The sequence below is a fragment of the Carassius gibelio genome, chromosome B9 (genome assembly GCF_023724105.1).
Source record: "Carassius gibelio isolate Cgi1373 ecotype wild population from Czech Republic chromosome B9, carGib1.2-hapl.c, whole genome shotgun sequence".
In the NCBI taxonomy this organism is placed as follows: domain Eukaryota; kingdom Metazoa; phylum Chordata; class Actinopteri; order Cypriniformes; family Cyprinidae; genus Carassius; species Carassius gibelio.
The window spans coordinates 1,692,965-1,720,401 of NC_068404.1; the positions used below are offsets into that span (position 1 = coordinate 1,692,965).

General features: G+C 37.9%; 1 protein-coding gene across 1 annotated transcript in view; it reads left to right on the forward strand.

Moving 5' to 3' along the window:
* Positions 1–3,678: 3,678 nt before the first annotated feature.
* Positions 3,679–27,437, forward strand: part of pde11a (phosphodiesterase 11a) — a 55,779-nt gene continuing 32,020 nt past the window's right edge. Inside the window, exons 1-5 of the mRNA XM_052564653.1 lie at positions 3,679–4,582; positions 7,443–7,601; positions 25,560–25,649; positions 26,845–26,985; positions 27,064–27,128. Of these exons, the coding sequence (XP_052420613.1) occupies positions 3,785–4,582; positions 7,443–7,601; positions 25,560–25,649; positions 26,845–26,985; positions 27,064–27,128 (1,253 nt within the window). The 5' untranslated portion in view covers positions 3,679–3,784. The remainder of the gene's footprint in view (positions 4,583–7,442; positions 7,602–25,559; positions 25,650–26,844; positions 26,986–27,063; positions 27,129–27,437) is intronic.

Genomic DNA, 27,437 nt, shown 5'->3' on the forward strand with positions numbered 1-27,437 from the left:
CAATGTATAAGATAAATGTGTGCGCTCGCGCTTTTGCGCACGCGACGTCAGGCGAGCATAATTGAATCGAATTGTAGTTGCTATAGCGACGCGTGTTATGATATGAGTTCGGCATAAATATTTGTACACGTTTTCAACTAAAACCTTGAGATATAACGTAATGTTGTTGTAGAATATTGTTTTGAGTAATTCCTAACCATTAAGTGTTCAGAAATGGTTAAAAAAAAATGTATTAATAGATCAATAGATTTTTCATATTATTTATTTTTATGCAGTTATGGGTAGATACATAACCCTTATAATTAAATTGATTTAATTGTATATATATATATATATATATATATATATATATATATATATATAAAGAAGAAGTGTCATTATATATATATTAGTAGAACTTAATTTGGACAACTTTAACAGAGATTTTATCAATAATAATTTTTTGCACCCTCAGATTCCAGAACTTCAAATATTATATATATATATATATATATATATATATATATATATATATATATATATATATATATATATATATATATATATACACACACACACACACATAGAAAAAGAAAAAGTGTCATTATAATATATATATATATATATATATATATATATATATATATATATATATATATATATATATATATATATATAGATAGATATATATAGATATATATAGATATATATATATATATATTGACACTTTTTCTTGTTTAATCACAATTTATTTTGGCGTAAAGGTTACTAAAAGAGTTAGGTATTAGCCTAAATGTAAAGTGTTGCACTATGTATTGATCCATATGAATATGTGTTTTTGTTCATGCTTTTCATCACTTAATTTTTATCTCCATCTAGTGGTGAACTCGCATATGGCAATACATCACGCATATGGTAATAAAGTTTCAAACACATTGAAACGCTTAATGTGAGACATTATCTGCACAGTACAGATTCGAGAATGAATGGGTTAATAGTGGTGCAGAGCTTGAATCAGCCCTGTGTAAAACACAAGGTAATACACAAAGACATAATAATTAAGCTTGATGAAAACAGCTCAACTAATTTCGTCTGCCTGAATCAAGGTATTTGACCCCTAACACCGAGTCTTTCTTAATATGCTGAACACAAAAATACTTAACAGTTAAACAATAATGATTGTGTTTTAATGTTTACCGGTAAATTGAATCTGTTGTTGGAAATCCTTAATAGACTACATTCAATCCCCAAAATAATACTGGATACACACCAAAAAACAAGAACACAAAATACAAGACAAATGTAATTTATTTGAGAGGATACAACAATAAAAATGGCCCAATAAAATGAGCAGCATTTGACCTAAAAAAACGTGGTAGAAGAGTAGTTAGGTACGCAGGAGCTAAACCACAATTATTTTACCAAAAGGAATCTAACTTAAATTTTTCATGCTTGGTTTATAATTTATGTCAAAAGGACAGCTTTCTTATCACATTTAACTTCTGATTCACAGAACAAAAGTTACACAGTTCTTAGGAGGATGTTTCCCCCACTCTACACATGAATTATTATAAATTGTCCAGTAGCCAGCACTGGTCCGTTAAGAAGATAGTCGATCAAGATACATCATATTTAATGTGTGTTGACGAAAATCTGAAAACAGACGTCACATAGGGCTAAAAGAATAACATTTTAGTAAAACTGCCACAGCAGCGGGGAAGATGAATGTGCATGCATTATTTAAATTTGGGTTATTTTAATGTTTGGTTTGTTGTGTTTTTTTTTTACCTAAAACATACACATTCAAACATTTCAGTGGGTTTAAACAGATCACCCTTTACATCAGATTTAGTTTACAAACAACTGACAGTTGTGACTTAAATATAATGTTTAGTTACAATAATTCATCTTAAAATTCGACATTAGTAACTGAGTTTTCACGACATTAGTTGCGCATGCACACAGAGGTTTCTTGTCAGATTTGTGAATACAGTTCACTGGAGACTCGCTCTGAACGGAGGATTTGAATCAGTGATTTGTTGACTCCAGAACAGCTGAAACTGATTGGTCCAATTGATGAATGAATCGTTTGGTGCAATTTGTGCACCGATTTAACATGTTGATTGAAAAGAATCAGTTAGTTCACAAATTGGACACTGCTTTTGCGTCTTGGAGCATGTGACAGTTTCTTCATTTAAAAAAAAAAGTTATGATACGTTTTATTAAATGTAGTGGAGTAAAAAGTTTGATCTTGTGCTTTGGAATGTAGTGAAGTAAAAGTTACTTAAAATAAAACTACTCCAGTAAAGCAGGAGCTAAACCATTAAGTGACTTATAGGTAAGTAATGATAATTTGTAACTGATACTGAACTTAATAGGTAGCCAGTGCAGAGACTGTAAAATTGGGGTAATATGATCATTTTCAGTAAATCTTCAAGAAGGGTAAAGGCTAAGTTTTGTTTTCAGAGAAGAGCACAGGTTCTTCTCCGGCCTTACATGAATCAGAATACTGACAGGTTGATAAATGTATTTGACACAAATATGTACTGTAGGAAACCTATAATGAAATTGACTTGAAGGCATTAAGTATTTAAAAACAAAAAAATGCTAGTTTAAATCTTGTGGTAGATTGTGATAGGCCTATGTGCTGAACAGTAGATTGTGTTATCGCGGTTGAAAGTCCTACTGTTAGGGGAAAGACAATAATAAAAATTCATCATAAGATACTGTCGACAGACGTGAATTGATGTGGTGACGTGATCTGATGAGTGCATTAGTTAAACTCTAATGACTCTGCCCCATATGTGTTTTCGGTGTTTGCCGGATTTTTTATCACAAAATGGGATAAATTAGTTTCCATGACAGATAACATAGATTGCTAGATCTGATGTAGTTTATGAACTCCGTCTACACTCTTAAAATAACGATTCTGTATTGATATCAGTGGTTCTGTGAAGAACCTTTGACCTTCAATGGTACTTTCCAGTGTTAAAAAACAACAACAATAAAGGTTCTTTATAGTGGAAAATGGTTCTTCACAGTAAGAAAAAGGCATTTATTTTAAGACATTGAAAAATATATATATTTTAAAGAGTGTAGTATGCGCTTACATTATACTAGATATAAAGATCCCCCTCACATTCAGGGATGTGGTCATGCTTCTGGCCAGCTGCAGAACTCAATTTGTCCACTAGAGGACGATGGAGCTGCAACTTTACATAGAGAAATAGTGAATTAGTGATAAAATTGAACAGACACCGTGCAGTGGATACTTGAGGTTTGGTGCAAAATAACCGCTTATAAGGTAGAAATATGTAGGCCTAGTGCTATTTTTATTTGTTTTTAATTTTATTTTTATAGTGGAATGTGGTCGTACGCATACCTAACAAAAATATAAGTGCTTATTTAACTAATATATATAATTAATAGTCTAAAAGAATACATGTATACAGTAATTTAGGCATTGCTTGCGACGTCAGAATAATCACGAGAGGTGTAAAAAAAAAAAAACATTGAGACTCAATTTTTCCACTGTCACTTATAATGAAACAGCCCAGTTTCTGAAAAGACTCCGGAGAGGACGGAGGGAGGGATGCGTGACCGTGACGTCAGCGACGCACCTGCGGAGCGCTCTGTCGCATCATCTCACTGGCGCTGCTTTAGAATGAACGAGAGCATCGCAACATGCGTAAACTCCGCTCCGCTCGCGGAGGATCTGGTGGTTGAAGTTTGCGAATGACACGTTGGGCTCTGCACTCACATAAATGACCGTGGAAAACGCGCGTCTCTCGCGATTCGTGTCCAGATGACGGCAATGGCAGGCTCCAACATGGTCTTTTCCGATGTGGAAAGTTTTCTAGATGCGCACCCGCAATTATTAGAGGACTATCTGAACAGAAAAGGCAAGGCGAGTGTGGTGGAAAAGTGGATGAAGAACCATCACGCCACTAAAACTCCGGCGAACTCCGGCGCGGAGGCGGAGAAGGCGGCGAACGCGTGCAGCAAAGACAGCTGGGCGAGCAGAAGCGACGGGCTGCAGAGACGAGCCTCGCAGAAAGAGCTGAGGAAAACCTTCGCCAGGTCTAAAGCCATCAACGCCAACCGGACTTACGACGAGCACGTGAACTCCAGAGCGCAGGAGCCGCTGACCAGCATGAGGAGGCGCGCGCTGCTGCGGAAAGCCAGCTCTCTGCCGCCGACCACCGCACACATCCTCTCCGCGCTGCTGGAGTCCCGGGTCAACATCCCCCAGTACCCCTCCACCGCCGTGGACTACAAATACTACCTGAAGGAGCACAACGAGAGGGAGTTCTTCCTGGAGCTCGTCAAAGACATCTCCAACGACCTGGATTTGACCAGTCTGAGTTACAAGATCCTGGTGTTTGTGTGCATCATGGTGGATGCTGACCGCTGCTCCCTGTTCCTGGTGGAGGGACCGTCCAATAAAAAGACTCTGGTGTCCAAGTTCTTTGACGTTCACGCTGGAACCACAGTGTTGCCCTCTCTCAGTAACTCAGATGAGGTGCAGGTGCCCTGGGGAAAGGGCATCATTGGATATGTGGCTGAACATGGGGAAACTGTCAACATTCCCGATGCATATCAGGTGAAAGCAGGAGTAAAGTGATTGCTTCTTGTCCGGAAGAAGAAAAAAAGGATGTGTGTTTGGGACCACAGTTGTAAAGGGATGAAAGTGTCAGTCAAATAAGATCTTACTTAATGTCACATTCCTACGTATTTCTTTTTTTCTTCAGGATTTATTTTTTTCTTGTTTAATTCTTTTATGATTCTTTTTAATTCTTCTGGGATTAGGATTGTTACCATGCAGTAGGATCCATGGTGAGGTCAATCACATCCCATTTTCCCACATGGATAATTCATTATCATATAGACAGGGCAGTTATTGATGGTGAAACACAAACACATTTTAAGTGAAGCAAAGTCTAACCGTGCACAGGATTGATACATTTATCCTATTGGATAAAGGTAAAATCCTATTATTTATTTATTTTTGTTCCAAATAATGATTTTATTTATTTATTTTTAACTAAAGGATCATTGGATAAATAATTATCATATATTTTACAGAGACAGTTATTGATGGTGAAACTCCTGATGCATAATATCAGGTGAAGCAGAAATAAAATGGTCATCTAAAAGATGATTCTGACACAAGTTCTGATGTAATATTGATCAAATGTAATGGGATTAAAGTCATGCAGAATCAAACAGGATCCTATTTTATATTCAAAGTGTTACTGTTGAAGTAATGTTAAAGTAAAATGAGAGACAGGAACTTTAGTAAAAGCATCTAAAACCTGATCCAAATGATAATGAACATAGGATTTATATTGTCATTTCTATATGTAAACAATTTTAAAAGGAGAAAAGTAATAGCCAAAGAACTCTTACTTTGATTTGTTACAATTTTCCAAATTATGAGATTCTGTTGTGAAGACAGCCATTTAACATTTTTCCTTATGAATAATCACTTGTCAGAGAGAAAAAAAAACATATTTTACTGATTTCACTTTAGATTGAGGAACGACAATCTTTCCTGATGCATAACGGGTGAAGCAGGACTAAAAATGACAGTTTGTAGTTTGTAATCTTGGAATTCGAGAACAGATTTGCTAATGGAACGTCCGTTTTAATTTGGAATCCACCTTAAAGAGGGAAAATAACTTTATACAGTACCTGTCAGTGAACAAGTCTATCCCTCACTGCATAATGTGCATCTGTGTTAAATTCAGCATGACGTCTAACCTGACTCATTAACATTATAATAAACAGAATAATCATTTATCCCACAATAAAAAATTGCATTTGATTTTTAAATAATTCTCATTTGAGTCCAGTGGCAATTCAGTTAGGGTTAGGAGGCATTAGCGTTTGTTGACTCCTGCATCTCTGGCGAGGTCCCTCACATGACATTGTCCCATACAGATAATGACTGTCACACAGGAAGGAGAGTATTTTATCGTGACTGAGTGGTGTTTTTGGTTTGATTATTCCCTGAGATCCATAAAGGGCCTTAGTGAAATAATGAGTTGTGTGAGAGTATCTGAGTATTGATTACTGAATCGATCAGCTCAGACAAACTTCATCCTCCCTGCTCTACAGTTATAGTCCTGATGCTGTGATGATGATGATGATGATGATGAGGCCAGCTCGCAGTTCTCTAATTATAATTAGTCTGTCAATCTGCCTTTTCCTTTTTCATTCAGCAAACGGAGCAGATCATTAAAACTGCATTATTAATCGCAGTAAACTCAGCAATTCAGAGACCATTCAAACATGAGATGGAAACATGGACATGAATGTCATTACTTAATATTAATTACAAATATTAACACTTTGTAATAACGGTCATTAATAAGTCATTGCATTTTATATATATATATATATATATATATATATATATATATATATATATATATACGTTGTAGCTACATAGATAATGTATTTAAATATGAATAAGACGTTATGAAAGTTTTGTGACATTTCTGTATATTTGAACATGAGCTAATCTGTCAAGCTTTATTTAATGCTAGTATTTGTTCATGTTAAAGCTACAATGCCAATCAAAAGTTTGGAATGATTAATAATTAGGCTGCATTTGTTTGATCAATAATAAACTGTAATATTGTGACATCTTATTTTTTATTATGTAATTTAAAATAACTGCATTTTAAAATGTAATTTATTCCCGTGAATCAAAGCTGAATTTTCAGCATCATTACATCATCTTCAGTGTCACTGCTCAAAAAGCATTTCTTATTATTATCAATGTTGAAAACATTTGTGCTGCTGAATATTTATGTAAAAATTGTGATGTGCTACCATTTAAAAGTCTGGGCAGTTTAAAGAGAAAGAAAGAAAATACCTTTGTTCAGCAGGTATGTGTTAAATTGATGTAAAGTGATAAATACATTACATTTGTAAAGTTTCAGAAGATTTCTAATTAAAATAACAGCTGTTCTTTGAACTTTCCATTCTACAAATATTTCTCCAACAATGTACTATGGTTTCCACAAACATTAATCAGCAATGATTATATTAAAAATCATTAGTAATAATCGAGTGCCAATAATAAATGAAAAAAGCTGAGCAACAAATCAAACTAGTAGAATAATATATGATGTCAATATTATTACAGTTATTTTAAATTGTAATAATATTTGATAATATTACCTTAATGGTAATTTTGATTAAATAAAGGCAGCCTTGCTGAGAATAAGAGACGTTGTGTGTTATAAAGCAGTTGAGACCAGAAATATTCTACTGCAGGCAGGGTATGTCGTGTTTCTCATGTTTCTGTCACTTCTGAATTTTGTGCAGTTCTGTTTCGTGCCGCTAGCAGCACAGCAATGACACACTTCATCTCTAATTAGTTTGGCTTCTCCTAACAGTTATTATGTGTTCCCATTCAGCTGAGAGTGACTGTCTCTTGTCCTCTTCTGTAGGACCATCGTTTCAGTGATGAGATTGATAAACTCACTGGATATAAAACCAAGTCTCTGCTGTGCATGCCCATCCACAACAGTGATGGAGAGGTCATCGGGGTCACACAGGCCATCAACAAGAGTCCCAACGGAGTACTCTTCACTGAAGATGATGAGAAGGTACCACATGCACATGCTCTGTAACAACACTTCACTCGCTGGACCTTATTGTACAAGTTAACTATGCTTGCCTTATGCTTTTGTCTTCTATAAACATGTGACCAAGTGTGTTTCTTCAAATGTGTAAAATGCAACAAATCATTCGTTTTTTTTTCTCCATCCTGAATGGTTTAATGTTAGAAATGGAAACAATCTTATATATATAGCCGAATTATTCCAGTAGTGCCACTTGCCATTGCATAGCATTTACTACTTCAGTTAATTTGAGTGAAAGAAGAGCAAGTGTGGAAGAGTGGAGGCGGGGACTAATTTGCATATATATATATATATATATATACACACACACACACACACACACACATATATACTAAATGATATTTTCAGTCAGAGTCCACTTGAAGTGGCAGAAGAAAAACAATATTTGGACAAATAGAGTTTTAATTATTGAATTCAGGTGTTTCAATCAAACCCATTGCCACATGTGTATAAAATCAAGCATCTAATCATGCAGGTTGTGATTACGCCTACATTAATCCAGATACATTTGAAAATTGTGCTTTCGTTTAAAAATGCACTAGCGTTTTCGAGCATTTTCCAAAAGTTTCTCATCCACATTGAAAGTCGGAAAACGTTAAATTCTCTTTACAGCACATGAGAAAAGCCTCATAAAAGCTCACTGAGATGATACAGATGGAAACAGCAATTGCAAATACATCTTCTCTCATTTTTACAGGATTGTGGTACTAGGTAACACATCTTTAGCAACAGAAAGTATAGCAGATAACAGGCACAATATCAGTATAAACACAGATATCTATTAGCACAAGATGTGTCACATGACTAAACGTGTCATCGTTTCAAATACCTTCTTTTTCACAGTCCGCTCTGAAACACAAAAATGGGGTTTTCAAGTTTATCCACTTTGGAGACCATTTTCAGAAAGCTCAGTTTTCCATGACAAAAACGCTGTCCCAGTGTGGACAGAAGGCCAAAAACTAAAACTACAAAACTAAAAATATTAGTGTGGATAAGGCCTGCATTAAAAAATGGGTCGCTCTGAAGAACTTAAGTGAGGTACTGTGATAGGATGTCAATAAGTCTACTAAAATACCAGATCATTTCATCTTTATATGACAATGCAAAGCCAGTATAACTCCTTATGTTTAATTATACACTTACATAAATATATCTTTAAAAGATTTTGACTTTATCTTGGTCACTCTTGTTTGTTATTTCTCCATTAACAGATAATTCTGCCTCTGAGCAGAGAAATGTAATAAGGTGTAGAGAGTGTAATTCAGTCTCGTAGCTTCGCACTGCCGTCACAAACTGTGTGCTTATGTAATGGTGCTGTCATTGGATCTCTGTGAGTGGGCAGTGTTCACGACTGTCTGTGTAAAGATGAATACTTGGTGTTAGTTGTCCTTGTCATCGTTTGTCCTGGGTTAAGGTAGCGTGGTCAACCATGCCACGCTATCGTGAAAAAGAAATAAAGTGTCTCATTAATGTTGACCTTCAGTAACAACGAGGTCTTTATAAACACAGAAGCAGTTCTCATATGGCAGAGTCATTAATCAGCAGCCGCTGCTGAGATCCCAGAGCCGCGCTGCTCTGTTTACAGGAGCTCAAGTCACACCGGTAATACACCATCTTGTATGCACAGCGGATGCACGGCACGTGTGAAACCTGTGAATTTATAGACTTACAAGACATATTCATTTGAATCTCTCTGTCTTTTACAAAAAAGTTTTTTTGGAGTTACAGTAGCACCGTTTGAAATACTTTTGCATTTCCGCAACACATAAATATCATATCATATTAACATGAAACCACCAGCATCATCTCTTCTCAGGTGTTCAGTCATCTCTGGTCTTCGTAAGATCTGGATCCAGACTGAAGTTTGTTTAATTCCTAGTTACCACGGTATAATAGAGAACAATTTGCATAGTTAATGTTCCAACTAAGCAAAACAATTGATGTATTCAACCCAAGAAAAAGAATAATAATGTGCATTTGGTCAGATGTATCTGAAGTATAAAGTTATGAGATGCATTATTCGAATGCTTGGTGAAAGAGATGTGTTTTTAATCTAGATTTAAACAGAGAGTGTGTGTCTGAACCCCGAATATTATCAGGAAGGCTATTCCAGAGTTTGGGAGCCAAATGTGAAAAAGCTCTACCTCCTTTAGTGGACTTTGCTATTCTAGGAACTACCAAAAGTCCAGCGTTTGTGACCTTAGGGAGCGTGATGGGTTGTAGTGTGGTAGAAGACTAGTTAGGTACACAGGAGCTAAACCACAATTATTTTACCATAAGGGATCTAACTTAAATTAACTTAACTTGGTTTATAATTTATGTCAAAAGGCCAGCTTTCTTATCACATTTAACTTCTGATTCACAGAACAAAAGTTACACAGTTCTTAGGAGGGTTTCCCCCACTCTACACATGAATTATTATAAATTGTCCAGTAGCCAGCACTGGTCAGTTAAGAAGATAGTCGATCAAGATACATTATATTTAATGTGTGTTGACAAAAATCTGAAAACTTTTAGGGCTAAAAGAATAACATTTTAGTAAAACTGCCACAGCAGCGGGGAAGATGAATGTGCATGCATTATTTAAATTTGGGTTATTTTAATGTTTGGTTTGGTTTTTTGACCTAAAACAAACACATTCAAACATTTCAGTGGGTTTAAACAGATCACCCTTTACATCAGATTTAGTTTACAAACAACTGACAGTTGTGACTTAAATATAATGTTTAGTTACAATAATTCATCTTAAAATGCGACATTAGTAACTGAGTTTTCATGACATTAGTTGCACATGCACACAGAGGTTTCTTGTCAGATTTGTGAATACAGTTCACTGGAGACTCGCTCTGAACGGAGGATTTCAATCAGTGATTTGTTGACTCCAGAACAGCTGAAACTGATTGGTCCAATTCATGAATGAATCGTTTGGTGCAATGTGTGCACCGATTTAACATGTTGATTGAAAAGAATCAGTTTGTTCACAAATTGGACACCGCTTTTGCGTCTTGGAGCATGTGACAGTTTCTTCATTTAAAAATAAGAAGCAATGATACGTTTTATTAAATGTAGTGGAGTAAAAAGTTTGATCTTGTGCTTTGGAATGTAGTGAAGTAAAAGTTACTTAAAATAAAACTACTCCAGTAAAGTAGAGCTACTTGAAAATGTACTTAAGAACAGTAATGAAGTAAAAAATACTTCTATATAAAATACTTGCATATCATCTTTCGTTTTGTTGAGTAACTGAAGTAGGTGGACCTTCATATCCAGACCTCAAGATGCACAATTATCCATGAATGTGGAAATGAGCCTAGTTGTTCTTTCTTATTTAATTTTTTTTTTTTTAAATGAAGGTTATCATTGTGTTCTTCTGATTTGATTGGTCCAGTGTCGATGGCTCCACACCTCGTCATCGTGAGGTGAATACACATATCTTTCATCTCTGTGAATGAAACAGATGCTGTGTGTTTTAAAGCTGAACAGGATGTCTCGTATTTCTCAACGTAAGCAGTGAGCGCAGCGCTGACACTGGATATAATGAATGTGTCCATGGGCGTCAGGGATGCTGAGAGGAGACACACTAACTCTCACTCTCTCTCTCTCTCTCTCTCTCTCTCTCTGTGTGTGTGTGTGTGTGTATTTGCTGATGTCTAAATGAGGCATTGTGTTATTGTGTAGAAAGCATTATTTAACTTTTATCTCGGTCACCAGCCACACACTTACAGACTGAGACACATGATCTATCTAGATATTTAAAGGGATAGTTCATCCAAAAATAGTTTTTCTGTCATTATTCACTCACCCTGGTGTAGTTTCAAACTTGCAAATCTTTCTTTCTTTTTTTTTGTTTGTTTTGTGAAATACAAACCATTGTTTCCATTCTCTTTTCCATGTAGCTAGGAGGGAATAAAGCTTCAAAAAGCACCATAGAGGTGTCATAAAAGTGGTCCGTATAATTTGTTTGTGATAATCTAAATCTTCAAATGCCATATAATAGCCTTGTGTGAGAAAAGTGATAGCTGTTTAGTGATTCTTTTCAGTGGATTCATTGATTCTGAAATGGTCTGGAAGATTCATACATCAGACGGTTCTTGATTGTAACTCACTAAATGGGAGTTAAGTGCACTTGACTGGATTAAATGTGCACTTGCAGTTACTCCAGACTTCTTGTTAAACAACATTAAATCATTGTTCTCTAAGGTAGAACATAAGCACATGTAAAGTTGTTGTTCATTATTTTAACTGTAGTATTCAATATTATGTAAAATATTAATGTAACTAAAATGTACTGCATTGCAACTTCATCATTCCAAATGAGTAATTAAAATATATATTTAAAAAGACCTTTATGGAGATTGAAAGCATGTCATGCATGCATCTCCTTTTATTTTCCATGGAAGGAAGAAAATCGAATGTGTTTAGAATGACAACAAGTTGAGCAAATGATGACAGAATTATTATTTTTGGGTGAATTATTCCTTTAACATGTGTACTCTGACTGCATGTGTGTTGGTGTGAGACTGTATGAACCCCAATGCGATGAGATTCAATGTGCTTTTCACTGTACATTAGCATCATGTCATGCATGCTACTAACTGCTGAATTAATGATGAAACTCTTCCCTGTGTGTGAGACTGAGAGGCAGAACAGAGAAACGCAGCTATTGTTTCCTGCCCACAGAGACAAAGGTGCCACTTTTAGATTCTGTATTGGCAGAGCCAAACATGAGTGTTTTTCCAAACAGGCTTGCAATATGGTGGACGTATCAGACTGTGTGAAAAAGAAAGAGGTGTTCTTTTCATTTCGAGGAGAAACAAAGACTAGACCCATGAAAGGAATACAGTATTTAATTTTTAATTTTATTTTTCTATCTTTTGATATCATATTATTTGACTCACTTTTAATTCATTATCTCGAACATACACCGGTTAATTTTGCAGTTCTACCTTTTATCGTACTGCAACTAATACTGCAAAATGGAAGTCTCACACGAATACAGTCCACATGGTAGTAACATGAAGCTGTAAGTTATTATATAAATTATAATGTAAAAAACACTGTCGGCATTGCAGTAATCATGCTCAATTCATAGGGAAGTTCACCCCAAAAAAATGCACTCATCCAAGATTTAGTTACTTTTTTTATAGGGCTGTTCTTGACTAAGGACTTTTCTGGTCAGCCATGCCATACGTATAAATTTTCTGCATGTATTTATGCTTTGATTTGAATGAAAACAGCACAGCATTGTGTCGTGGCCGAAACAGAAGAATGTAAACTTTCTGCGTTCATCTCATATTCTCCAAAATGGCACTATGTTGATGCTGAGAGACGAATTGTTGAATAAAGTCATTATTTTTGTTTTCTTTGCGTATAAAAACTATTCTCATCGCTTTATAACTTTACGGTTGATCCATGGACCTTGACACTGTTATTTTCTTGGCAGTCTATGGGACAGTCTCAAGCCTCCCAGTTTTTATCCAAAATATCTTAAATTGTTTTCCGAAGACGAACAAAGCTTTTATGGGTGTGGAGCGACATAGGGGTAAGTGATTAATGACAAAATTTTCATTTTGGGATGGAGTAACACTTCAAGAGAACTTGGAGGAAAAGCATGTCAATAAATGTTATCTTTGTTGGTCAACAGGTTTGTAAACAGGCTCATACACATTCAAAACTATATCGCATACGTGCTACTGTACATTTAGTCAAAGCTCAGACTGATTTTTTGTCACACTAAAGCCCTAAGTCAAATCAAACCAGTTACAGACTGTACTCCACACTACCACACACAGAAAGATGTCAACAACTAATTGCATTATTATCATGGACAGTCTAATTCTTATCGTGGGGAGAATTTTTACCAGTATATCGCAAACAATAAGATATCGCCCATCCCTAGAGACTTAAGGGTGGGCTTTTTTTGTGAGTAATAACTTAACAGTGCACGAGCAATGTATAGCAACACCCTGTCAACCACCACAAGCAAGTTTTGCATGTGCAAACAGCAGCAGTTCACACTGTTCAGTGCCGTGAGCACAGATCTGATCTCTGTTTCTCTGCTACGTGTTTCTGAAAGCTGAGTCCGAATGTGCTGCTGGGCTTCCAGATGCGCACACGACTCTCTGCTCTTTGTGTGAAATGCCACGGTACTGTGAATAGTCCCATGAATTCTCAGCGGGATTAGCAGAAGGCAGCGCTGAGGAATTACTGTGTATTCAATACAATATCATATTCTCTCAGACAGTGACGCAGAGCTGTGTGACGCAGATCTGCTTTACAGAATGTGTGTCTCTCTCCATACAGCTGGTGTTCAGACCCACTGCAAAATTCTTCACCGCTCTAGCATTTTAAGTAGAAATAACCCCAGAAAATGACTCCATGCTACTTAATTTACTCCAGAGTGCATCAGTAAATTACTATCTTACGTGTCTAAACAACACAGTATGATTTGAGTAAATGCAGTACATTTTAGCATACTTTTATATGGACATAATATACTTTAAAGTGCAAACTAAATGTAATGTTTTCAGACTGTACACTTACAGTAATTGCATGTTGTTTGCAATTAAATAAAAATGTATTAGTTTAAAGTTATATTAAATGCATTTAGCTGAATTTTAGAGAGCTTTTGCGACCCATTTACTGTACTGTAAGTAGTACTTAAGTACATCTTTATATGCAATTCATAGTTTGAAATACTTTTTTTGTCTTTGAGATAGTGCTGAATGTGCTGTCAAGAAATGATGGTAAGCTAATATAGTTTAATGTCATTTCAGTTAAAACTTGTTTGTCATGTATTTAAATATATTTATAATTTCACATTTAATACATTTAACATACAGTATGGAGCACACAACATGTGCTGTAGGTCTGAACATCAAAATATGTATTTCTTTAGCGCACGACAAAAGATTAAAATATAGTAATTTAAAATGTTCTTAAGTAAACATTTACAATGTATATTATTAGAGAGTCCTTAAGTACCTAAGTGTATTATGAAAGTGTATAACTTGAGTGACACTTGTGTGACCTTTTATTAATTAATATTATATGTACTGTTTTTTAAACTACACTTTTAATATATGAAATGCACTACAAGTTCACATTCAATACAGTTTGATATGCCATAGTATTCACACACACACAAAAAATTTAAACAGTGCCAGTGCCAAAATACATGTCCAATACACACTTTGTTACTCCATGTTGTTTTAAAAGAATAGTTATATATCATGTTATATATCCAAAAAGCCCTGGTATTTGCATGCTTTAAAGCTGCAGTAGGTAACTTTTGTAAAAATATATTTTTTACATATTTGTTAAACCTGTCATTATGTCCTGACAGTAGAATATGAGACAGATAATCTGTGAAAAAATCAAGCTCCTCTGGCTCCTCCCAGTGTCCTATTGCCATTTGCAGAAACTCCATTGCTCCCGTTAAGAAACAACCACTCAGAGCTGCGCTCCGTAACTTTGTTTGTGTTCAAAATGAAGAAATATGTATATAATAAGCGAGTAAACCATGAATCCATTTTCCAAACCGTGTTTTTGGCTTGTCCTGAATCACTAGGGTGCACCTATAATAAGTGTTTATATTCGGACTATTTTAGATTGCTTCGGGGATACCGCGGCGGAGTAACCCAGTACCTTTGTGATTCTTCATAGACATAAACAGAGAGAAGTAGATCCGGCTACAATGTTCTTCCGCAAGACGCAAGGGTTCTGTTTATTAACCGCTAGAGCGTCAAAAGTTCCCTACCGCAGCTTTAATTACTTTATCATGGTATGTACATGGCAATTCAGAGCATCACCATTGTTTGAAGAAACTGAAGAAACTGTGTCTCTGCAAAACCAATTAATCTTTCATTTTTTTGTTTGCCAATCATTCTGTGCATTTTTCCGGTGTAGTTCAGCCCGTTGACCAGATTGACTGACCTTTTTAAATGCACAGCATTCGTCTTGTTGGAATAATGATATGTAGACCTGCTGCCTGTGGAGTAAAGCACATAGAGCTGTTCAGAGATCTGCATGAGTGTGTATTACAGTGCATTTATAATGTGTTTGTTTAAATCACTTTAGCTCATTTAGACTGTTCCAGTCAGTTATAAAGTCAACATGAAACAACATTCACAGCCAATTTTACTTCCGTAATGTGAGTATAAAACTCAAAGCAAGAAAGAGCTAGATTTGAAACTTGAGACACATGCTAAATTATTGCTCGTAGGCAGATGTTTATTTCAGGTGAGACGGTTGCCTGCTGTGTATGTCTTTGTGTGTCTGAGATTTATGGTTCTTTGTTGAAAATAGGCCACAGGAGCCCTGAGGTAGTGACTGTGTGCTCAGTCTGTGCTTACGTGTAATCCTGAATCTTTATTCCTCAGCTCAGACACAGGGCTGAGACGGGCAAAAACACAGAAGCCCAGTGCTGTTTGTTGCCCTCTCAGCAAACACAGGTCCTCTGCATTAATAGAGTGGGGGAACTATGACATCACCCTGTAGGCGGATCGGCTGTTAGCATGACACTGGTTCCCTCGAACATAGTTCATGAAATGTACACGTTTTGTCCATCAAGATAATCTTCACAAAATAATATTAAATAATTAATTAGCGACCGTCTTTTTTAAGAAATGGAACAGTTTAAAAAAATCAATAGTGGAGTCAAACTAGTTTGTTTTTGTCTTGTAGAATAAGACGTGAAAGTATCTTGAGCCTGTGCGAACCACAGGCCTTATTTTAGGGATTTAACCAAAATCTCATGCAGAAAACCCATCGACTCCGAAACTAGCTTCCGGGTTTTTGCCTTCAAAGTGATATAATATTTCCACCATTCTATTATAGGTCCATTTAAAAGGTCTGGATCAAAAAATCCTTCCCCAGTTCACCTAGACTATAAAAATGTTTTCATGTTAAAACCATGAACTCGTTAACATAAATTACATGGCCCCAATTACAGTTGTGCTCATAAGTTGACATGCCCTTTGCAGAATATGTAAAATGTTAATAATTTTAACAAAATAAGAGGGATCATGAAAATTGCATATTATTGTTTATTTAATACTGTCCTGAATAAGCTATTTAATATAACAGATGTTTATATATTCTCCACAAGACAAAATAAAACCTGAATTTATAAAAATGACCCCGTTCAAATGTTGAATCTTAGTAATCTGTGTCGTTTCCTGGATGACCCATGACTATTTTTCTGTGTTGTGATCGTTATTCATGCGTTGGTTCTGAGCAGTTAAAAAAATCCCCAAGCTCCTGTACATTCTTAGATTTTCCAAAATTATCTGCATATTTGAACCCTTTCTAACATTGACAGTGTAATTTTGACATTTATCCTTTCAAACTGAGGGCAATGACGTTTTTCTCATAATTTTAAAGTTTTTTTTTTTTTTATAATTCTGAGAAAAAGTCGGAAATGTGAGACATTAAACTTGCAACTGCAAGAAAAAAATCTGAATTGCAAGTTATGCCCATGCAAATAGCCTCATGGGCAGTACTGACTTCATGATGTTGAGCTTTGAGTCTCAGCTCGCGGACCTTTCCCAATCCAGTCTTGTCTCTCTCCCACAAACCTTCCTGTCAATACTTAACTGTGCATTCAAAATAAAGGCCAAAATGCCAAAAAAAATCTATAAAATAAATGTGAGATGTAAACTTGCTATTGCTAAGAAAAAAAGTTTAATTTAAGTTAAATTTAAATTCATAATTCTGAGGGGGAAAAAGTCAGAATTGCATGGAAAAGGTCAGAATTGTGAGATTTAAATTCAGAATTCTGAGTAAAAAAGTCAGAATTGCAAGAAAGAAAAGCTAATATGTGAGAAACAATCTTACAATTGTAAGTAAAAAATGCAGAATTTTTACATGTAAACAATTGCAAGATATGAACTCGCAGTTGTGAGAGAGTCAGAATTATGATGTAAACTCACAATTGTAAAAGAAAATCAATTATGAGAGAAAAAAAAATCTAAATTATGAGTTTATATCTCACAACTGTGAGAAAAAAATACATAGTGCAGAAACATAAATGGACTACAGGGAAAAGTCACAGTGATAATGAAGTTTAGGAAAAGCACCTGCTACAAAACAAACTTTGCTTTAGAGGCCCACAGCGGAATGAAGTCATCATGAAATAGTTGGGTGATAATCTGTAGAAAGTTGTTGTGTTTCCATGTGAAGGAGCTCAATTCTCTCGGTTCATTAGCTTAACGGTTTAAATGAGCAGAAGGTGTGCTGTGAGAATCTGTTGATCGCTCCCACAGGTTCAGGTCACATTCGCTCTATATTAAATGCGGTAACCATGCACCAGTCTTCCATGCAGCCCAGACTAATGGGCAGTCAGACAGAATCCAATTACTCCAGGACCCTGTTTACCCGTGCTTTCTGTGACTTGAGGACTGACAGATTCACATAGGCCTCTCTGTGGTGTCACACTGGCTTGTCCTGAGGCAGGTTTTGATGCGTTTCCTGACAGAATTTTAATATGACCATGTTTATTCTTAACATTATGGCTACACTCATTTGTCTCAGAGAGGCTCTGTGGCTCACCAAAAGAGGAATGTGAGAGGGTTTTTGTCATTTTGACAGCAGTCCGAGTGTGTGTTTGGCATTCTGGGAGTGCTAGAGGAGATCTCAGACCTTTGAAGCACAGCTGTGAGTGAGGAAACAGCAAATGCATTCAGGGCAGTCAAGTTCTGCTGTCTATGTCACACTACTTTGTAGATGAGATATTGAGGGAAATACACCCAGCAGAGTGACTGAGATACACAAGACAGCGTCATACAGTTAAATGGAATAAAAACACATACACACTTCCTCACATTAAGGCCGGGTATTTAACAGGCTTGACAGAATAATGAACACATTCATGCATATGGAAAACGTCTCAAGGTTACGAATGTAACCGTGGTTCCTTGAAGGAACGAGACGCTGCGTCGAGCGTTTTGGGGAATGTCCCTGACGAGACCGACTCTGAATATCGTGAGCAATCTGTCCAACGGAAGGGCGTAATGTCATGGGTGGGGTGACGTAGCGACCAGGAAGCTATAAAAGCACATGCCGTGCAGCTGGCTTCAGCTTTGAGTAGGGAAGCAAGCGCCGGCAGCGGTGCCGGGAGTATGGCTCTGCGACGCAGCGTCTCGTTCCTTCAAGGAACCAGGGTTACATTCGTAACCATGAGACGTTCCTTTTCAGGAACTCAAGCTGCGTCAAGCTCTTTGGGGAACGATGTGCCCACTAAAGCGCTGCATTTCAGCCCGAGCCCGACGGGCCCCAACTAATTTATGCCCCTCGGGCCGGGCTTCGGGCCAATTTTCACGTTATAGCTCACATGCGGGCCGGGCCTCGGGCCTTTTTGGGTTATCCTTCTGTTTATATTTTTAGACATTAATAAAAAAAAAAAAAATAGAAGTTACATCGACGATAGAAAAACAAATATAGAAAGACATTTCATAACCTCATAACTTTCATAATCTGATAATTCAACCCGTTATAATTAAACTGACATACTGACATGACGCACGCACGCTTTTTCCGTCAGCGCGACCCACGATTATACTTCACTTATATCCACTTATTGTAGTAGTAGCTATTACATGCCTCTAAATTAATGTATTAATAATAGCCTAGTTGGCCAACTAATAATTATAAAATGATGATTCATGTAGCGGCGAGCATGCATTTCTGCGTCTGCACCTGTTGCTGCGGGCCACGCAGCAAAGAAGAGAGCGCTGGCCGAGTTTGAAAACATTGTGGAGCAGGACGAGGATGACGACGATGATGTACAGCAACATATGCGCCTAAATCACAACATGGAAGGTGATGGACGAGATGTGCTGCTATGGTGGACACAGCAGGAGACCCTAGAGACCCTGTCAAGACTGGCTCACTCTGTGTTTAGTGTCCCACCAGCAGCAGCAGCGAACGTGTCTTCAGCGCAGCGGGAAGAGTGATAGAAGAGAGGAGGACTGGGTTAAAACCTTCCACTCTGGAGCCTATTCTTTTTCTCCACGATGCTCTGTAAGAGACTGTTTTAACTTTTTATTTGACTGGACTTTATTTTTGTTTAACTGTTGGAAACTAATGGAAAAAAGAATGGACATGTTCTGTGGTGCATTTTTGAGGTATAACCTGCAAGTTTGTTTTTAATTAATTTAATTTGTTTAGATTGTAGGCTTTTTTCTCATTTCGTTTGCGAGCGCTGTTGCGAGCCTCAGTATTTCAATTTTTTATTTTATTTTACTCACTGTGGTTTAATAAATAAACATTTATTAAACTAACTGTATGTGTGATATGCTTGTGTTTTATATCTATGGATTTTATTGTAGCCAAGTAAAGTATTAGCGTTAATTTGAGAGGCTTAATTGATTAAATATGTTTTAGGCTACTTGCTGTCGGCTCGGCTGTTTAACGTTAATCATCATTTTTTTTTAAAACTGCTTCAAACATTTTTCTAAACTAACTTGATAGAGAAATGAAAAGAAACATAACAAAAAACTGACCCTTTTTTAATTGCTGCAAATAGGGCAGGCTTCCGCTGTGTAATAAAATAAATAAATAAATAAAAACACGGGCTCGTGTCGGACTCGGGCTGATAATTCTGATGAGCTGTCGGACACGGGTCGGGCTAGGGCCTGAGCATCTCGGGCCGGGGTCGTGCTCGGGCCTAGATTTGAGGCCCGTGCAGGGCTCTAGTGCCCATTCAGTCAGACTTCCAAATCCCTGCCTAATGTGTATCCGAAGAGAACAGCTAAGGTGAGAGAACAGAAGAGCCCGGAGTGGCTTGCATGTCAAGGTCATAGAATCTGACAAATGTAGAGGGCTTGGACCACTCCGCAGCGTTGCAGATGTCCAAGAAGGACACACCTCCTGAGAAGGCCTTAGAGGCCGCCATACCCTGAGTGGAGTGAGCCTTGGCTCCCAAAGGAAGGGGAAGACCAGAGGACTTATATGAGATGTTGATAGCCTCGACTATCCAACGACTTAGGGTCTGCTTGGAGGCAGAAGGACCCTTTTTAGGCGGACCGTAGTAAACAAGCAATTGGTCGGATTTTCTCCACAGGGCAGCTCTTTAATTTAGCTTTTCCTGGTCTGGCTCCCAAAAGGGAGGAGGACAGAAGGCCTGCAGTACGATAGGTTGTGGGGTAACAGAGGGAACCTCCGGAACATAACCCGCTCGAGGGTATAAGAATGCTTTGGCCATACCAGGGGCAAAGTCTATGTAAGTAGGGGCCACCGAAAGGGCCTGAAGATCTCCAACTCTCTTTAGTGAGGTTATTGCCAGTAACAGGGCAGTTTTAAGTGTCAGATGTCTATCTGAGGTGTCTTGTATTGGCTCGAGTGGAGCTTTACATAGAGCCTCTAAAACCACAACCAAATCCCAGGAGGGAACACGGGATCGTACTGGAGATGAATGGCACACAATTTCCTCGTAGAGGGAGCTCTGGATTGGAGGAGGGTCTCAACAGCCTCAGTTGAGAGACCGGATTCTATGAGCTGTGTCCCCTCAGGGGCCACACCCACAGTTTCCACAGCTCTGGGCGAGGGTAAATTATCGTGCCCTGCACCTGTGAGAGTAGGTCTGTCCTAATCGGTATCTCCCACGGAGAGCCGTCGAGGAGCGAGACTAGATCTGTGAACCATACTCGGCCCGGCCAGAACAGGGCTACTAATAACAGACGGACCCCGTCCCAGCGTACTCTCGCCAAAACTCCCGGGAGCAGAGCGAGAGGGGGAAATGCATACAGACGAAGCCGCGGCCAGGTCTGTACCATCGCGTCCAGTCCCAGAGGAGCTGGATGAACTAGAGAGAACCAGAGGGGACATTGCGATGTCTCCTGAGTTGCAAAGAGGTCTACCTGTGCTGTGCCAAACACTCTCCATATCTGCTTCACCACCTCGGGTTGAAGTTTCCATTCCTCGGGCCTCGGCCCCTGCCTCGACAGTATGTCTGCTCCCACATTCAATCTCCCAGGAATATACACTGCTCTGAGTGAGAGGAGTTTCCCCTGGGACCACAGAAGGATCTGGTGTGCCAGCTTGTACAAGGGGCGTGAACGCAGTCGACCCTGGTGATTAATATAAGAGACCACTGATGTGTTGTCGGTGCGCACCAACACATGGTGACCTCTCAGGTCTGGGAGGAAATGTTTCAATGCTCGATAGACTGCTAACATCTCTAGGCAATTGATGTGCCATGTCAGATGGCGACCACTCCACAGACCACGGGCAGGGTGGCCACTCATGACCGCACCCCAACTGGTGAGGGACGCGTCTGTCGCTAGTGTTACACGGCAACGAAGAGCTCCCAATGCTGGGCCCTGGTTCAAGAACCAATGTTTCTTCCACATGTCTAAGGCACGAAGGCATCGCCACGTGACCTTGATAACTCGAAGTGGATTCCCCCTCGGGGAAAAGCCCTTGGACTTGAGCCACCACTGCAGGGGTCTCATGTACAGCAGGCCAAAAGGTATTATGTTGGACGCAGCTGCCATCAGACCTAACAATCTCTGAAATTGTTTGACACTGAATGACTGGCCTTCTTTGACTCTCTCGACTGATGTGATGATCGACTCGATCCGAGCAGGAGACAGACGTGCCTGCATCGTGGTCAAATTCCACACTACGCCTAGATAGGTGGTTTTCTAAACTGGAGAAAGTACACTCTTCTTGGTGTTTAGTCTCAAACCCAGCTCCCCCATATGTGCGAGAATGACATCTCGATGTCGAACTGCCATCTGCTCTGATTGAGCTAGAATCAACCAATCGTTCATATAATTTAGAATGCGGATGCCCTGCATACGGAGGGATACCAGAGCCGCATCTACACATTTTGTGAACGTGCGGGGTGAGAGTGCGAGGCCGAAGGGAAGTACTCGATATTGATAAGCTTTGCCCCCGAAAGTGAACCTCAGAAACTTCCTGTGTTGTGGAAGGATGGATATGTGGAAGTATGCGTCTTTGAGATCTATTGTGACAAACCAGTCCTCGGATCTGATTTGAGCTACATTTTGAACTTCAGTGGCATAACTGAGTGGTTCAGGTGATGTAAGTCTAAGATCGGACTCAACCCCCCATCCTTCTTTGGAACTATGAGAGAGTCTGTCAAACCCGGATTCCCTGTCTAGAGGAGGGACCACCTCGATGGCCTCCTTCCTTAATAGGGTATTCACTTCTTGTTCCATAACCAGAGCCTGCCGGGGGCCGACTACTGTCGGTGTAACCCCATTGAACTTTGGCGGTGGATGACCGAAATGAATGCAGTAGCCTTTTTCTATTGTACCCAGGACCCAATGAGATATATTCGGCAGTAGTTTCCACGCTGCTAAATAATCTACTAAGGGGATCAGTCTCTCGAGACTGACCTCTTGTGTAAGAGGCCACCGAAGGGGCGGCGAGCATCCCAGCTCCGCTACGCACCGCGCTCTACCCCAGTAGGGGCTAAAAATGCAGAAAGGGGTAGTTTTAGGTATAGGGTTGGTGTACTGTAGGGTGATAGAAAATACAGTTTGAACAGTTTAAAAACCATTTCGCATATGGAATGTCCCCATAAAACATAGAAACCCAACATGTGTGTGTGTGTGTGGTGTGTGAGGGGGAGAGAGAGAGAAACTGAGCACAATAATAGAAAGACCTCCAGTGAATGTGGCCCTTGAGCACAACTGTGTGTTAGAATGTGTGTTAATCCAGCACTGAATCAGTTGGTGAAGGGTTGATAGGATTGCAAATCCCTCGGCCTTACCACAGCAAATACCTTCCCTTTTTCCTTTCTGACTTCAATCAGTTTTCCTCTTTCAATCACCCTTTTCCATTTAAAGATGAAGTGTTTAAAACATCTAAAAAGCTAAGCGGGTCATCTTAAAATTAACCCCAGCAGGTAGATGATTCTGTAGGTTTTTTTAATTGGTCATGTCAGTCAAACATATGAATGCTGAAACTCCTAACCCTAAACATAATTTTCAGTGGATCATTTGTGACTGTTTTCAGTTTTCTTAACAGATGACTAGATGCAAGAAGGGTTTTCTGCTTAATTTGGTGTAACGGTACGCAGAAATCACGGTTCGGTACGTACCTCGGTTTTAAAGTCACGGTTCGGTTCATTTTCGGTACAGTAAGGGAAAGAAATGCAAACATTAAACTGCAGGTTGTTTATTACTATAAATTTTTTTAACAATTTGTTTACACTTTTTAAAAATACATTTTAATAAAATATATATAGAATAAAAAAAGAATAAGAAATAAAATACTGCTTCAAAGTTCTCCACTAAATGAAATACTCTCAGTCTCAAACCAATATCATATAATAAAATATAATGAAAAATATAAATAAATAACTATGATTACAGTGCAGCATTACCAACCCCAGCTTGTAGGCCTGCTCATATTTAAAATATATATATATATATATAACTTTGCCGAATTGTAAAATGCAGCATCAACCGTTTCAGTTTTTTCGAAATTAAGAGCAAAGGTTTGTTTAAATGCCGTCGGGAGCTGTGTTTGAATTACAATCATTTTTTCCTAGTTGTAGTGATGTTCACACTTGCGTGATGCCTTTTGAAAACCTTAGGCCGGTGACACACTGGCATATTGCACCTGTCAAACATAGTATATTTTGCCTTCAATACTGTTGACGATATCCTTTATCAGTAGGCTTTGTATTTATGCTCAACATGAATTAAAGATATTGTTGTCGTGGAGGCAAGATCCTGGTCTGTCGGCGCACTCCCTCTATGTCACCTACAGTAGCAGCAGCGCCGCGTCAGGCACGATTCTGGTGTGTAAAGAAAAAGCAGCCGTCACACAACTGACACGCAGCAGAAATATATATTAGGGGTGTAACGGTACGTGTATTCGTACCGGACCGTTTCGATGTATATATATATGTGTGTGTATATTTTAGACATGTAAGTTGGATTCAGGATTGATCAATGGCAAATGGGCATAGTGTGTTGAGTAACCTGAAAAAGAAGTATATATTTTCTTCCAAATAATAATGCACTGAAAACTATTATTTGGACTAACTTATAAAAAAATACATAAATGATATTTAACATTATAAAAATGTATATTAATAAATAAAAAAAGCTATTTTCCCAAAGACAAAAACAGTCATAAAAAGTAAAAATATATTATAAATATATTATTATATTTATCAGAAATTCCATGCTTAATATATTTTCTATTGACATGAGCCAAAATGTTAGCTAATGTAGGTCAATATAAGCTTTAATATGAAAGTAGAGTTTTCACTTAAGCTAAAATTAGCATTTTGTTAGTCATTGGTTCATTTGGTTTACTTACTATACAGTAAATAAAAACAATTAATTAAATATATAATATAATAATGTATTTATTTTGGTGTCTTTTTTTAAATATGCCTAATTTCTGCTATGAACTATTAAATAAATAAAATAAAAACCACAGTTACTTCTGCAATCAGTGTATGTTTTTTTAATATTTGAACAGAGGTTCAGACCAATATAAAAATTTACTTTAAATAAACGAAGCAGTCATTTCTCTTCTTTCAGTGTGTTTGTTGACTTTGAATTATCTTCATTTGTAGCCTTTTCTCTGCAAATTCCAGTAGTTTTTATTTTGTCATATAAATATAATGCTGATTAATGAGAATGGGCATATAATGCAGTTCATTTGATAAATTTTTTAATCAGTAGATTTTATAATTAGATTTATTAAAATGCATTAAAACTACCAGAATTAACTTGCATATCAATTTAAATAATTCAAAGTATGTTAATTCCAAATTTGCTCTTGAGGATTAGGTTTATGGTTAGTAATGCAATTTAGCTGTAACCACTGGTACAGTACTAAAACCACTTTTTGGATAGACTTTGTCTGGTGTTTATCAAGACTCCTTAGACTGGCATTGACTCTGCACGTCTAAACACTGTTGTGTCTGTGCAGGTGTTGCAGATGTACCTGCCGTTCTGTGGCATCGCCATCTCAAACGCCCAGCTCTTCGCTGCCTCCAGGAAAGAGTACGACAGGAGCAGGGTAAGAAGACACTTACTACAGCACTTCATTAAAACCCAATTTTATCTCTGCACCCCTCCTTCTGTAACAAGACTGTGCTGTGTGTGTGTGTGTGTGTGTGTGCGTGCTATAAATGTCATGTTGTTGTTTATTACATAGTATATGTGTATCTTTCTATTGATCTTTTGCTTCCTACACACTCTGTTCCTGCATCGAGAGGTTTCGAATCAAGAAGAAATGTGTGTGTGTGTGTGTGTGTGTGACTGGGGAACCATAAATCTGAGTTGTGGCGTCTTTACAGCATCATCAACACATTTTAAATATCGATCAAGAACATAATGCCAAGAATGAAGTAAAGAGAGAGAGAATGAAAAAGATGAAAGCAGAAAGTGAGGGACCTCAAGAGATCATTCAGTGTACGCACTGATTGCTGCGAGTGATTTTAATGATACTTGCTTTAGTGAACTTGAAGAGCCACTGTTGCCTTCAAGCCATTAACATAATTCATTGTAGAGGGAGTTTACTAAGAATGAATGGTGCCTGCTGATAGAGTTGGTAATTTGCACATATTTGATGTTTTATCAGCCAGTTCACTAAAGGAATTATGATAATCAGACAATACAGCGCAAAGACATTCAGGAAATTAAGGCTGAAATCATCTTACACACTGCGCTTCCTCATATTGCATGGCAGCTCTGAGTACTAGCTTTTGTAGTTTGCTTCAGATTACTACTATCTGGCATAGTTTGCTGAGACCCTTTTACACTTGCATTATACTTTCAAAAAGAGCAATTATTATGGAAAGAATATATTTATTATATATAATATAAATAATATATTTAAAATACATGTTTTCAGACACTTAATTGCAGTTTAATTCCAGTTTAATTAAAAGGTAACACTTAACAATAAGGTTGTTGTTAACTATATTTAATGTATTAACTAATATTAATATATATATTTAATAAAGAAAATAAAATGGGTTTGAAATGACAGTAGGGTTAGATTTTATGAATTGTCTGATTGAACATGCAGTTCATTAGAAAATAAACTTCTAATTCCTGCTTTAGGGCCCTTGCAGAAACAAAGATACAGATGCAATGCGTTATTTTTGAATGCAATAAATGAATGCATTAACGCATTGATTGCATTAGTTGCATTCATATACTTTTATTAAGTGTGTTTCCGGCCTTTGTCTGGTTGTGTCTGTATGTAGGCTCTTCTGGAGGTTGTGAACGATTTGTTTGAGGAGCAGACCGATTTGGAGAAGATTGTGAGGAAGATCATGCATCGAGCTCAGACGCTGCTGAAGTGTGAACGCTGCTCCGTCCAGCTGCTGGAGGACATTGAATCTCCGGTGCGCTCTGATCCTCTCCCTCCCCGTCCCCTGCCTGATGCATTGCTCTAATCCTGCTCGCTTTAATGTCTCCCACAGGTGGTGAAGTTCACCAAGTCCTTTGAGCTTCTGTCACCCAAGTGCAGCGCCGACATGGAGAACAGGTGCGACTAACGGCAGGTTAAACACACACACACACTTGTGAAAAAAGTCTAGGCATTAACACACTCTTTCACACAAACATACCTTTACTTTATATTACCTCAGAGAGGAGTTGAGACCCGGCAGAGTTGCTAGTGCTAATGAGGCCATTTCAGAGTGGCGGTGTTTGTTTGCTGTTAACTGCAGCAGGAGGAGTGTGCTGATGTTCTGCCCCCACAGTGACAACTGTTTCTCTGCCACGACCTCTAATACACACACACACACACACAGCTTGAGAGCGAGAGATGTCAGTCTCAGTGCCAGCAGGAGTG